General features: G+C 39.8%; 1 protein-coding gene across 1 annotated transcript in view; it reads left to right on the top strand.

Moving 5' to 3' along the window:
* LOC118209722 overlaps positions 1–9,857 on the top strand; it is a 411,967-nt gene extending 402,110 nt beyond the window's left edge. The window contains exons 20-26 of the mRNA XM_035385292.1: positions 416–526; positions 1,076–1,186; positions 1,620–1,730; positions 2,164–2,274; positions 3,051–3,120; positions 7,304–7,643; positions 8,023–9,857. Coding sequence (XP_035241183.1) covers positions 416–526; positions 1,076–1,186; positions 1,620–1,730; positions 2,164–2,274; positions 3,051–3,120; positions 7,304–7,643; positions 8,023–9,857 — 2,689 coding nt within the window. The remainder of the gene's footprint in view (positions 1–415; positions 527–1,075; positions 1,187–1,619; positions 1,731–2,163; positions 2,275–3,050; positions 3,121–7,303; positions 7,644–8,022) is intronic.
* Positions 9,858–15,687: the final 5,830 nt, after the last annotated feature.

The following is a 15,687-nucleotide window of genomic DNA, read 5'->3' as shown; positions in this document are numbered from 1 at the left end:
TGTGAGTTAGAGCTGCAGTAAGAGGATGAGTTTAACTCTAAGCTCTGTCTCCATGTGCTGTGAGTTAGAGCTGCAGTAAGAGGATGAATTTAACTGGAAGCTCTGTCTCCATGGGCTGTGAGTTAGAGCTGCGGTAAGAGGATGAGTTTAACTGGAAGCTCTGTCTCCATGGGCTGTGAGTTAGAGCTGCAGTAAGAGGATGAGTTTAACTGGAAGCTCTGTCTCCATGTGCTGTGAGTTAGAGCTGCAGTAAGAGGATGAGTTTAACTGGAAGCTCTGTCTCCATGTGCTGTGAGTTAGAGCTGCAGTAAGAGGATGAGCCTAACTGGGAGCTCTGTCTCCATGTGCTGTGAGTTAGAGCTGCAGTAAGAGGATGAGTTTAACTGGATGTTGTGTCTCCATGTTTTGTTCACAGGGTCCAGGTAGAAAGAGCAGGGTCACCTGTACCCAGCTGTCTGTCTATGAAGAGTGATCGTTCAATGGATCGTCCATTCGAATTCAGAGGAGAGGTCACAGGTGATCAAAGGTAATTAAAGAGGTTCAAATTGACAGTACTGTTTAATTATACTTCAATGTTACTGACACTTTCCTGTTGTCGTTGGGTGTATTAAGACTTTCAGATCTAGGTGGGGGTTATTATTGCACATATACCTGTAGGTTTGTGATTTATATCACATTCAGGTGTAGGTGAGGTGTATTTTGTCATATTCATTTGTGCTGCGAGTTAGAGCTGCAGTAAGAGGATGAGTTTAACTCTAAGCTCTGTCTCCATGGGCTGTGAGTTAGAGCTGCGGTAAGAGGATGAGTTTAACTGGAAGCTCTGTCTCCATGTGCTGTGAGTTAGAGCTGCAGTAAGAGGATGAGTTTAACTCTAAGCTCTGTCTCCATGTGCTGTGAGTTAGAGCTGCAGTAAGAGGATGAGTTTAACTGGAAGCTCTGTCTCCATGTGCTGTGAGTTAGAGCTGCAGTAAGAGGATGAGCCTAACTGGGAGCTCTGTCTCCATGTGCTGTGAGTTAGAGCTGCAGTAAGAGGATGAGTTTAACTGGATGTTGTGTCTCCGTGTTTTGTTCACAGGGTCCAGGTAGAAAGAGCAGGGTCACCTGTACCCAGCTGTCTGTCTATGAAGAGTGATCGTTCAATGGATCGTCCATTCGAATTCAGAGGAGAGGTCACAGGTGATCAAAGGTAATTAAAGAGGTTCAAATTGACAGTACTGTTTAATTATACTTCAATGTTACTGACACTTTCCTGTTGTCGTTGGGTGTATTAAGACTTTCAGATCTAGGTGGGGGTTATTATTGCACATATAGCTGTAGGTTTGTGATTTTTATCACATTCAGGTGTAGGTGAGGTGTATTTTGTAATATCAATTTGTGCTGCGAGTTAGAGCTGCAGTAAGAGGATGAGTTTAACTGGAAGCTCTGTTTCCATGTGCTGTGAGTTCGATCTGCAGTAAGAGGATGAGTTTAACTGGAAGATTTCTCTCCATGTGCTGTGAGTTAGAGCTGCAGTAAGAGGATGAGTTTAACTGGAAGCTCTGTCTCCATGTGCTGAGAGTTTGAGCTGTAGTAAGAGGATGAGTTTAACTGGATGTTGTGTCTCCATGTTTTGTTCACAGGGTCCAGGTACAAAGAGCAGGGTCACCTGTACCCAGCTGTACGTCTATGAAGAGTGATCGTTCAATGGATCGTCCATTCGAATTCAGGGGAGAGTTCGCAGGTGATCAAAGGTAATTAAAGAGGTTCAAATTGACGGTACTGTTTAATTATACTTCAATGTTACTGGCACTTTTCTGTTGTCGGTGGGTGTATTAATACTTTCAGATCTACTTGGGGGTTATTATTGCACATATAGCTGTAGGCTTGTGATTTATATCACATTCAGGTGTAGGTGAGGTGTATTTTGTCATATTCATTTGTGCTGTGAGTTAGAGCTGCAGTAAGAGGATGAGTTTAACTGGAAGCTCTGTCTCCATGTGCTGTGAGTTAGAGCTGCAGTAAGAGGATGAGTTTAACTGGAAGCTCTGTCTCCATGTGCTGTGAGTTAGAGCTGCAGTAAGAGGATGAGCCTAACTGGGAGCTCTGTCTCCATGTGCTGTGAGTTAGAGCTGCAGTAAGAGGATGAGTTTAACTGGATGTTGTGTCTCCGTGTTTTGTTCACAGGGTCCAGGTAGAAAGAGCAGGGTCACCTGTACCCAGCTGTCTGTCTATGAAGAGTGATCGTTCAATGGATCGTCCATTCGAATTCAGAGGAGAGGTCACAGGTGATCAAAGGTAATTAAAGAGGTTCAAATTGACAGTACTGTTTAATTATACTTCAATGTTACTGACACTTTCCTGTTGTCGTTGGGTGTATTAAGACTTTCAGATCTAGGTGGGGGTTATTATTGCACATATAGCTGTAGGTTTGTGATTTTTATCACATTCAGGTGTAGGTGAGGTGTATTTTGTAATATCAATTTGTGCTGCGAGTTAGAGCTGCAGTAAGAGGATGAGTTTAACTGGAAGCTCTGTTTCCATGTGCTGTGAGTTCGATCTGCAGTAAGAGGATGAGTTTAACTGGAAGATTTCTCTCCATGTGCTGTGAGTTAGAGCTGCAGTAAGAGGATTGTCTTTTACCTTTATAACTTATTGCACCTATGCCAAATATTACTCTTGACCATTCACAGTGGAATATCACACAAACATAATAAACCAGCTTTTATTTAAACTTTTTAAGTATGCTTTCAGGTTTTATTTCTGGAGTGTTTTGGAGCAAGGGCTCGATTTTAATCTGCACTTAGAGGATGAGTTTAACTGGAAGCTCTGTCTCCATGTGCTGTGAGTTAGAGCTGCAGTAAGAGGATGAGTTTAACTGGAAGCTCTGTCTCCATGTGCTGTGAGTTAGAGCTGCAGTAAGAGGATGAGTTTAACTGGAAGCTCTGTCTCCATGTGCTGTGAGTTAGAGCTGCAGTAAGAGGATGAGTTTAACTGGAAGCTCTGTCTCCATGTGCTGTGAGTTAGAGCTGCAGTAAGAGGATGAGTTTAACTGGAAGCTGTTTTGTTTGCAGGATACCGCAGTCACTCCAGTCCTGCTATTTAGAAGAGAAGAGTTTGGAGAATTTATCTTACCCACGACAGGTGAGTTCTGTTTTTTTTCAATTGTTTTTAATTAATTTGTGTTTTTTTGTATTGTAAGTTTCATTTGAATACATAATGCATGTATCATATACAATATATAGAATACATAGTTGAGGCCAAACGTTTACATACACCTAAGCTAAGGACATTCAAACTCTATTTTTTACTACAGCACACATTTCATGTTACCATACATTCCCTGTGTTAAGTCAATTAGGGTATCTACTTCATTTCCTTAAGAGGTCTTTTTATAAAAGTAGCTAAGAGACAGATTTATTTCAGCTTTTATGTACTATATCAGATTTTCAGCTATGCACGTAAATAGAATGTCAAAAGCAGAAAGTGTCGTTTTTCTAAATAAAAAAAAAAACTACTTTTTACATTATGACCATTAAATAAATAGATTGCAATTAGACATTCCAGTGCCAAGTAAATGACCTAAAAGCAAACTACTGCTACCCTCTCTAAGATCTACCCATCGTGACTTTTGCCCCTGTTTGGAAGCCTCATATACGTTACAGTAATCATACAGTGTTGAGTTCTTCAAGCTCGTTTACATACTGTAGCTTTCGAACGTAGCTCACGCCGTCCTTCTAGCTGAAACTACAGCTTAGCTATTCTACTGCGTACTGACTTACTTTCACTTTGCATTTTCACGTAGCGCGTGAGTGGAAGGTTAGCGCACACTTTAGTAGAGCTTTGACTATTGGCAAATGCTTTGCATAAAAGATACTGAAGGACTATGAAGGGCACTATATTATTATAAATAGTTAATGATTCGATTTGATATTTTTGTCATTTTCCTCCTTGTGATACCAAAAATGCCAAATGCAGAACTGTGTAAAGTGTAAAAATATTTTATTTGTAGTTGTGTAAATACATAAATATGAATGACTTTCGCGGCAAGATTATACAGGTGCAAAAACAATAGTTTAATGTTTTATTTTTAGTTATCCAGCAAGGCAGTGTAATGACCAAGAGGTTTTCATGAGTCAGAGGGGGGCTCGAAGCTGCCTGCACACTTCCAAAAGTGCTGCAGGCAGCCACGCTACCCAGTGAGCCACTAGCGAAGGAGATATATAAGCAGAATTTTGTGGTTTTAAACAAGTGCACTTCTATACATGTCATTTTGCGTGTGCATCCGATGAGTCGTTAGCAAGGTAGCTGTAAGGAAATTTTATACCTACTGGTGAGGCAGGGTTATGAGAGGACAATTTGTTATGGTTGTTAGAGTTACACAGTACATACACCTCAGTGCTCGGCAGTATCCTTGTGCCTCGGAACTTGAACTCATTCAGTTACTTTCTTTCAGACTCTAATGCCAAAGGGTTGTAATTATACTGTATTCTAACCCGAGTTACTGGGACAGGTGGTTTAGGCCCGAGGACTCAGTTCCAGCACCTCAGAAATTCAGAAGTTGTGTGCTATGACACTTTGCACCAGTCTGAGAGGTTTTAACATGGGTTCCACATGTGGCAGATCCCAGATTCTTGTTGTAGCCTGGGGCTGCACTATCAGAGGGGTGGAGACTTTTATCTGTCGTGGCACCCAGAGGTTGCGACGTTACATTGGGCTCGGTACTCAGAGGTCCAGTGAGCACTAGTACCGGCCTCCATCTCTGAGACTTAAAGGTGTGGTTCCCTCCGGACAGATACCGGCCAGTCTCAACTGCACTCTCAGAGGGGTGGAGACGTGTACCGCTGTGGGACCCAGGCACCCGGGTTTAGTATCAGCACTTATCAGACTCTGCTTTCAGGGCTGGAACTTAGGAGCCTAGGCTATGCACCCGGCTTAGCACTGGTCATTTATTTGTTCCTCATAGGCTAGAAACCTAATCCTTTAACCTTGTTACTGCACTCAGAGGTTTTTATATTAAGGTCTAAAGCCTTTAAACATGTTACTAGAGGTGTACTCGGAGGTTTTTATATTAAGGTCTAAAGTCTTTAAACTAGTTACTAGACTTGTACTCAGAGGTTTTTATATTAAGGTCTAAAGTCTTTAAACTTGTTACTAGACTTGTACTCAGAGGTTTTTATATTAAGGTCTAAAGCCATTAAACTTGTTACTAGACTTGTACTCAGAGGTTTTTATATTAAGGTCTAAAGTCTTTAAACTTGTTACTAGGCTTGTACTCAGGTAATCAGTTCCGAGGCTCAAGAACACTTACCACAGTGCCCTGGGACACCGCACCTCAGCTTGTATGCACTGATATTAGTGGGTTAGCATACGGCCGGTGATGCGGTGGACAAAGTGAGGTTATTCACAAAATTATGGATCATACTGAAAACATAGTGGTTTATTGTTACTATATACATATACATATATATATATATATATATATATATATATATGTATGTATAGTAACAAAAAAACAAGGCATGTCCAAGCAGCAAGAGGTGAGCTGTATGTCAATTGATCCCCAAGTTGGTATGTCCAGAGCCCTATCTTCAAAAGAGCAAGATGGCTGAAGAATGCAGAAGATTGCTCTTCCGCAATAAACGGTGTGGTAAACAGTCCCATGCAGGATGCACTGATTGCTTTCCTAGCTGCAGGTCTCATCCTTTAGGCATTTATGTCCCGCAACTGTGTGTAGCAGTTGAACACAAGTAGAAACCAGACATGACAGAGTCCTTTTGCAGTCGAATTTTTACCTTACATAGCTAATGTTAAACTCGGTGAAAATGCAGAAAGCGGAACTCTCTAAAGTTTGGGTGCATTGTATTATTTTAGTGCTTATTAATTTAGCATCTGGAGGTGGAAGATGGCTGGGAAAAAAGATATACACAATATTCCAATCTGGAGAGGTTTTCAGGATATCTGGGCCCACCTTTGGGAAAACGCATGTCAAATTTTACCGCTTTGTTAAATCCACTTTTTTATTGGTGTTGTATACATCCTGGGGTACGATTGTAAAAATAAATCTGGTTTCATCCAGTATCTGAAGTATATATAATCACTACAGAATAAACAAAATACAAAACATTTTTGGATTTCTTCTTTGTTTTTCAGGATGAATATGTCCTGTATGTTTACAGAGCGAGACTCCCATGTGATCAGGGCTTATTTTGGTAGAAATGTTCTCTTTATTTCAAGCTTTGAACCATGTCTGGACTGCATGGAGTTTCACATATGGAGATAATAGTACTGCATGGATATAATGATGTTTCTTTAAGACAGGGGAGGTTCCTACAAAAAGCCCTGGATTTTAAGTGGGGTTTAAGGGGTTAACTCCTCTAAAGACACAACTTAACATCAAATCCAGTTCTGGAGTGCTGCCTGATCCTCCCTGCCTCACAGAAAGTCCAGATTCCTTTAGCAGGTCCCACAAATGGCAGCAGAGGAAGACTCCAAACTGAGACTTTTAAACTGGAAGCATTCAGTTCAGTTAGCATTTACTAAATGTACTGCACAGAGCAACTCCTTTATTATATGGAAATTCATGATTTAGCACAAGTAGTATCTCTAGTCTATTCTCTATTTGTCTCAAAAACCCTCAACACAAAACAAGGATCCTGTAGCGTTTATTTGAACTGTAATACAACACAAGCTGTAAAAAAAAAGTTTGGTTCTCCCAACTAAAATGTTTAAAGTAACTGTATACAATAGCACTTTTCAGTTTGCTGTACCTTCAAGGTTCTGTGCACTACAAACTCTATGATCCAGTGACAATTATTTTATGTTGGCTGAGCAACAATAAATAAGTTGTATTAACTTTGATATGACAATATTGACTTACATTAATATTGAGGTATTCAGCCAACAAAATATTTTCACTCTATTTTTTCTCTAAATCTCTAAATATAATTATAAAAATTAATAAAATAATATTACTACATTTTATATTCAAATACAATAACAAAATTTCCAAATTCGTGTAACTAAATATTTTACACTGGGCCAACCTAAATAATAAAGGTGTTTGTAGGGAGAGAAACAAAAGACGAAATTCTATCCATCCATCTGGTAACATTTTTGTAACATTTATTTAATTATTATTTGATAATAATATGATTAATGGTCCTATTATGATGAATTGACATACTCACCAACCCACCTCTTCATGTGTTTATTTCACGCTGATACAGCACACCTCTTCATGTGTTTATTTCACGCTGATACAGCACACCTCTTCATGTGTTTATTTCACACTGATACAGCACACATCTTCATGTGTTTATTTCAGTCTCTCCTGCGCACTTTGATGAAGCTGAAGAAGGATGAGAAGTTGAAACAGTTTCAGAACCATCTGAGTCAGGATTGCCCAGAATGCTTTGAGACTCTGTCTGAAGATCATTCTGTACTGGTTATGTTTATGAAGATGAAGGAATTGTTCAAAAGTCATCGAATTGAAGATTACCCAGAATGCATTGGGAGAGAGCAGAATGATCCTGAGGCCATGTACATAGTTGAGAAGTTGCTGGAGACCTATGGCAGTGAGAGGTCTCTGAAGATCACACTCCACATCATGAGGAAGATGATGCAGAAGGATCTCACTGACTCACTGGAGAGAGATGAGCAGCGCAGTAAGAGTTTTCTCTCATTGCGAATGTGTGTCCATTCAAATGCTGGAATTAGCTATAGCATCCACACTTTCATAATAGCATTTTACATTGACAACATTACATATAGAAAGTGTCACAACCAATGCGCACACAAAGGCATTTCAATGAAATTATAGCATGAAGCAGTGATTATGGGGATAAGCAAATGTACATGAGGTATGTACAACACTGTGTGAGAGGCATAACATACTGTTAGACGTATGTAACACTGATGTGTGTAAAATGCTGTTAAGAATGAGTCTATTAATATTTTTATTGGCAGTTTAAAAAAAATTGTTATTGAATGGGAAATGTTTATCACATTTTAAACATAATTGTTTCTCATATTTCCTCTCTTCAGATGGATCCATAAAAATAGCCCAGAAGGCACTTAAATCTCATCTGAAGAGGAAGTTTGAATGCATATTTGAAGGTTTAGCAAAGCAGAGCGACCGAACCCTCCTCAATGAGATCTATACAGAGCTCTACATCACAGAGGGGGGAAGTGGGGGGGTCAATAATGAACACGAGGTCAGACAGATTGAGACAGCATCCAAGAGACAAACCACACAGGAGACTGCAATCCTCTGCAATGACATCTTTAAGCCTTCACCTGGACAAAAGAAACCCATCAGAACTGTGCTTACAAAGGGCATCGCTGGCATTGGGAAAACTGTCTCTGTGCAGAAGTTCATTCTGGACTGGGCAGAAGGAAAAGCCAATCAGGACATTGATTTCATCTTCACTCTTCCTTTCCGAGATCTGAATTTGAAGAAGGAAGGAGCATTCAGTCTGATGCAACTTCTGCAGCTCTACTTTCCACAACTGAAAGAGAGCCAAAGTGTTGAAGGTGATGAGGTAAAAGTGGTGTTTATCTTTGATGGTCTGGATGAGTGTCGACTTCCTCTAGATTTCCAAGGTAATGAGATCTGCTGTGATATAACAGAATCATCATCAGTGGATGTGCTGCTGACCAACCTCATTAAGGGGAATCTGCTTCCCTCTGCTCTCCTCTGGATCACCTCCCGACCAGCAGCAGCCAATCAGATCCCTCCTGAGTGTGTCCACCGAGTGACAGAGGTACGCGGGTTCAATGACCCACAGAGGGAGGAGTACTTCAGGAAGAGAATCAGAGATCAGAACCAGGCCAGCAGAATTATCTCACACATAAAGTCATCCAGGAGTCTCTACATCATGTGTCACATACCAGTCTTCTGCTGGATATCTGCTACTGTTCTGGAGACAATATTGGGTAAAGCAAAGAGTGGAGATCTGCCCAAAACTCTGACTGAAATGTACACACACTTCCTGCTCATTCAGACTGATGTGAAGAATCAGAAGTATCATGGCACTGATGAGACAGACTCAAAGAAGAGGTCAGCATCAGATACAGAAATCATCCTGAAACTGGGGCAGCTGGCTTTTCTACAGCTGGTTAAGGGCCATCTGATATTCTATGAAGAGGACCTGAGAGAGAGTGGCATTGATGTCAGTGAAGCTTCAGTGTACTCTGGGGTGTGCACAGAGATCTTTAAAGAGGAGTGTGGGTTGTATCAGGAGAAGGTCTACTGCTTTGTGCATCTGAGCATTCAGGAGTATCTGGCTGCCTTGTTTGTGTTTCATTCATGTGTAAATGAGAACAGAAATGTACTCAGAGCAGAAGAATCAAAATCTCACAGTGACAGAGTGCAGCTGTCTGAGTTGCACAGGACTGCAGTAGATCAGGCCTTAAAGAGTAAGAATGGACACCTGGACCTTTTCCTCCGATTCCTTCTTGGCCTCTCTCTGGAGTCCATTCAGAAGCTCTTAGGGGGACTACTGACACAGACAGGATGCACATCACCTGTACCAGACCTACAGACACAGACAGAAAGCAGATCACAGGGCATTGAGAAAACAGTCCAGTACATTAAGGAGAGGATCAGAGAGGAATCTTCAGCAGAGAGGACCATCAATCTGTTCCACTGTCTCAGTGAACTGAATGACAACTCCCTAGTGGAGGAAATCCAAAATTCCCTGAGATCAGGAAAACTTTCTGATAAAAAGCTGGAACCACACCAGTGTTCAGCTCTGGCCTTTGTGTTACTGATGTCAGAGGAGATCCTGGATGAGTTTGACCTGAAGGACTACAACACATCAGAAGATGGTCGTGAGAGACTGGTACCAGTAGTCAGGAACTGCAGGAAGGCCATGTGAGTATTATGTCATTAATAATGTAGATGATTGACAGTGTATTTACACACTTAATATTTCTAGTGAGAGTAAAGTACAATAGAATTGTCTGGGAAGTGAAAATTTGGTATAAATGATAACTTCTGGATCATTTTAACAGTTAGTGCCCTCATTTAAACCCTTTGCGCGCATGCCAAATCTGCCCAATCGTTGCCCATTCACGGGGTACCTTATTTAAAGCTTTATAACTCCAGACGTGAGCATCACAGAGACTTGGGTAATGGCTTAAATGAAGAAAGACATTTGTACCATTTACAATACTAACTAAGATTTATTTATATTCATAATGTAGGAAGAAATAAAGTGCCACTAATGCAATTGTCTAGGCAAAAAAATCCAAATTTAATTTGCTCTATTTTAGTTTGCAATGAAATACTGTGAGAACCCATATATAAAACAGGTTACACTACACATGTCCTGGATCAAAAACTCCTTGACCACAAGTTTATAAAATCTAAGGGTGGAAATGTAGAACTACTATAGATTTATGAAGCAAAAACTAAGCAGTGTACCCAGTGTCTCCAAAACTGTCCAAAAAGTCTAAATGATGCATTGCTGTAAATTATGTATTTCACTACAAATCAACTGTTTTGTCTGAAGAAACTCGCTGTTGCATCATTTTCAAGTGGGAATTACAGGATTTCCATCGGTACAGAGGCCTAAAATATCTAGGTGTCCTGAAACATATCCAAAATCTCTTCAAAAACAAATGAAATGCTTTTTTTCTGTTATAAAGCATATAAACGTGCCCCTTTTGAAAGTTTAAGATGAAGCATTGATATTAGATTAAAAATAATGCAAAAACATTATCACACAATGTGGAGCAGTACCTACATGTGTAATCATTAATTCTTGTATCTTTTCCTGTACTCTGCAGTGTGTAGTGTTTCCTGGTATGGAAATTGGACGACATTAAAACAAATTCAACTGTCTGCCACTATGTTCCAGTTCAGCTCACATCCGATGCATTAAACACAGTGACTACTTAGCAACCAATGAACACTTACATTACAGTTACATTACACTCAAAGTCAAAAAATTAGCACAGCTATTTTAGAAGGTACCCATGCAATACAAATAAGTGTATATTTCACAAACGGATTGTCCAAGACAATATATGACCACTCAGTCTTGAATGCGTAAAACCAGTGGTAAGGTTGTATATTTATTCCATATTATTGCCCAGATATTATCAGTAGAATGACATGGTATAATTTTTTTAAAATTCCTCTTCTTTATTTAAGTGTTAAGTGAGCAGCATTTTTCATAGCTGTACTGGCATATTGTTGGCTTTATCTTGTTTCAATGATGGAATACAATTTTTAGCGGTAAAATAATGTTTTTATGTATGCCCAGATGCGCAAGTTCGGTGTTGAATAATGTGTTTCCATTTAAACCAGTCCAGACCAGGTCTTAACTCACAGCACATTTTTCTATTTTGGTGGCGTTATGAATGCGGCACACATGTAAATGCACGACACAGATGTGAGAAATATTTAATTTCAGTTTGACTGTTTCAGATGCAAACTGTGCTCATTTACGCAGTCCAATGGCAGCTATTTTTGCAGTGCATCTGTATGGAGCTAACAGCATCATTTTGAACTGATCATGTGACTAAACTGACACAGTAGCCTCAGTGAAGTGGATTATTTCTAATCCTGAATGAATTACATTCTGTCATCAAACTGAAGATGAATTATTTGTTAAATTTGTAATTATAACAACTGCGCTCACCCCTATGAGAGCAGGGAGGCTTCAGTGAAAAGCCTGGGAACAGTCAAAAAAAGTGTTCATCCTTTACTACTTTCTCCATATATTAAGCCAGCACACCACCAACTTGCGTTTTATTGGTCAATGATTGAGCGAACGTTTGGAATGTTAAAAATGTATTTTAGATGCTTGGAAGGGTTGGGTGGTACATTACAATACAGCCCTCAGAAAGTCAGTGCATTCTTTGTGGTGTGCTGTGTTATACACTAAATAGCCATACACCTTGGATGTGACACAAACCCCACAGAGTAGACATTACAGGACTTTCATAGGGAGAGAGAAAGAGATTACAGCACACAGAGTGCACGAGAGAGCAGGGACTTGTTGGCTGTGGAGCCGTTTCTCTCGTGAGCACACATTCATCTTATCAAGTGCATGTCTGAAATAAATGAAGCTTAGTTGAAGTGGTGAAATGTTTTCTTTATTTTTAATTGTGATATTAAACAAAAATTGACAGTAAAGAAACAATATTCGTAATATACTATATTAATTCTCTGCAGACTGAACAGCCGTTACCTCACAGAGGAGTCCTGCAATATTGTGGCCTCAGCTCTCCAGTCATCAAACTCAACCCTGAGAGATCTGGAGCTCAGCTACAATAACCTGGGAGATTCAGGAGTGAAACTGCTCTGTGCTGGACTGATGAGTCCAAACTGCAAACTAGAGAGACTGGACCTCAGCTACAATAACCTGAGAGATTCAGGAGTGAAGCTACTCTGTGCTGGACTGATGAGTCCAAACTGTAAACTACAGAGACTGGGGTGAGTAGTGCTGTGTACTGTGTGACCTTAACTGTTGTGGCTGTGTAAGGGTTTGAATTTTGTCACGGGAAGAAAACAAATTTCCTGATTTCATTCACTTTCAAAACCTGTAACCTGAATGTTTGTGTGAATACAATTTAGCATGTATGCGTCTTGTCTGGGGTGTGCTCATATGAAATTATCGCTAGACACTGCACCCTGGAGAGAGAGACACTCTACTGCTGCCATCTAAGTGTTCTCTGACACTTAAACCTCAGTCAGCGTACAAGTGAGCAATTCATGACCTCTGTATTATTTTATCCATCTGGACATTGACTCTAGCAGCTATCCCAGAGGAGCTGCACATCCTGCTAGTGAAATTAACAAATATGCCCAGCGAGTAACACAGTAAGGGTGTTACCCCAAAACTTTATTAAGGCATACCAACAGATAAAAGAAAAAGTAAAAATCGATTCAATAAAAGATCTGTAAAACAAAGTCATCAGGGACCTGTCAACATTGAACTTAGCCAGCTTCCTCAGACAGAAAAGGCGCTGCTGGCTTTTTTTACACAACATATTGGTGTTACAATCAAAACTCAGCTTATTATCAATTATGATGCCCAAGTACTTATATGACTCAACAATTTCTACATCCTGACCATTAATTTAGTGTTGACAGGGTTGGAGTGATGACGTCTAAAATCAATACACATATCCTTGGTCTTTGTCACATTTAATTCTAAAAAGGCTTCTTGACACCATCTTAAAAAATAATCTGTGACCGGCCCATGGGACATTTCCTCCTCTTTCAGCAGGCTCACTATAACCGTATCATCTGCAAACTTCACAATGTGATGGTTTTCAAACTCACTGCGGCAGTCATTAGTGTACAGGATATATAGGAGAGGAGAGAGGACACAGCCCTGGGGAGAGCCAGTTGATGTAAAAGTTAGTCCAGAGAAATGTCCATTCACTCTCACTCTCTGAGGTCTGTTGGTGAGGCAGTCCAAGATCCAGCCAACAATGTTAGTGCCCAACCCAAAACGCTCAGCAAGCTTCTGCACCAGCAGGTGAGGCTGTATGGTGATAAAAGCTGATGAGAAGTCCACGAACAACAGTCTGGCATGGTTCTTACTACCCTGTGCTTACCGAGTGCTTATAGATGAAGTTGAGCAGAGTTATAGTTGCATCCTGGAGCTCCCTGTTGGTTCGATATGCAAACTGTAACGGGTCGGGATGATGCTCCGTCCTATCCAGAAGTTCCTTTTTAATCAACTTTTCAAGTGATTTCATAACAAGAGAGGTCAAGGCTACAGGCCTGTAGTCATTCCGAGTCTTAGGGTGGCTATTTTTTGCAATGGGAACTATTGTAGATTGTTTCCATAGTTCAGGGACCGTTTGCTGACAGAATGACATATTAAAAATATAATTAAAAATAGGGCCTATTTGATCAGCACAGCGGGACAGCACACGGCTACCAGTGGTATCATGCACATCAAATCTTGAATAAAACATATTAAACTCATGAGCCAGAGCCAGATCTGACGGAAAGCCTTCTAAAGCCACCCTTTTCTTTACTTTGTCATTTAACCCAACCATGGTCCTGACACTGTCCCAGGCTGAGCCTAAACTGTTCTTGCTCAGTTTGAATTCAACCTTCTGTTTGTGGTCCAATTTAGCCCTCTTAATTTCACGTTTAATCTCTTTTTGTAAAACATTTAGCTCAGAGAAATTATCTTGCTTAAATGCACATTTTTCCTTGTTTAATAACACTTTAAGGTGTTTACTCACCCAGGGTTTACTGTTCGGATAGATCTTAACTACCTTTTCAGGGATAACAATGTCCTCGCAATATGATACCCATGAGCTGACCACTTCTGTGAGTTTGTTAATGTCCCAAGATTATTATCCTTTATTTAACCAGGAAGGTCCCATTGAGATACAATATCTCTTCTGCCAGGGAGTCCTGGTCAAGATGGCAGCAGGAAAATAAAAGTTTCATATTAAAACATACCAAAGAAAATAAAAAAATAAAAAATATAATAATAAAAAAACAGACATACAAGGATCAGGAGCTAAAAGGCACTTGTTGCTAAAAGCAATAACATTGTTCAGTAAAAACAGATTTTAACATATTTTTATACATGTCAAGAGAGGGTAAGGATTTCAGATTAAGAATGCCTTGTAACTCATTCCAGACATGCGGGGCATGAAAGGAAAAGGCTGATTTACCCAGTTCTGTTCGAATACTTGGGACCATGAGGAGAATTTTCTCTGAGGATCTAGTGTTATGGCTACTGGAGTAATATTTCAGTAAGCCGGATATGTACTGCGGTAGTTTACCCAGTAAAGCTTTAAAAATAAAAATTAACATATGGGTTTTTCTCCTTGAATACAATGAAGTCCATTGAACCATTTCATACAAGTTACAATGCTGCGTATGTACACTTGCACAAGTTACAAACCGCAGGGCAGCATGATAGACTACATCCAGTTTTTTCAACAGAGATGAAGATGCATGCATATAAATTTCATCACCATAGTCTAATACTGACAAAAAAGTACTTTGAACCAATCTTTTTCTAGCAGTAAAAGGAAAACATTTTTTTAAACGAAAATAAAAACCTAACTTTGGTCGAAGTTTTTTTAGAAGGCTATCAATATGGACGCTAAAGGTCAACTTGTCATCAATCCAGATGCCGAGATATTTGTAAGAGCTAACCCTCTCTAGCTGAGTACCATCTAGTGTTAGAACTGTACAGTCAGTGGGTGATGAACGGGAACGTGAAAAAATCATAAATTTAGTCTTTTTAGAATTTAAAACCAATTTTAAATTAACAAGTGACATCTGCAATAAATTAAAAGCAGTCTGTAGGGAATCCATTGCCACTTTTAAAGATGGCGCTGTAGTATAAATAATTGTGTCATCTGCATAAAGGTGTACCTTTGCTGGATTTAACCCTACCCCAAGATCATTTATATAAATAGAAAATAAAATCGGTCCCAAAATAGATCCTTGCGGAACACCTGCCTTTACAGTTAGAGGTACAGAATTATAATTGTCAATAGACACACACTGAGTTCTCCCTGTCAGATAATTTGAGAACCAACTTAGCACAGGGTTACTAAATCCTATACAATTGAGTCTTTGCAGGAGAAGACCATGATCCACTGAGTCAAACGCTTTGGATAGGTCAATAAAAAGTGCAGCACATGATTTTTTATCATTCAGAGCAGTAATAATATCATTTGTAACTGATATGGCTGCAGTTATAGTGCTAT

The sequence above is a fragment of the Anguilla anguilla genome, chromosome 12 (genome assembly GCF_013347855.1).
Source record: "Anguilla anguilla isolate fAngAng1 chromosome 12, fAngAng1.pri, whole genome shotgun sequence".
Classification (NCBI taxonomy): Eukaryota; Metazoa; Chordata; class Actinopteri; order Anguilliformes; family Anguillidae; genus Anguilla; species Anguilla anguilla.
The sequence above is the reverse complement of the archived record's forward strand: the minus strand, read 5'-3'. Positions and strand labels throughout refer to the sequence as shown.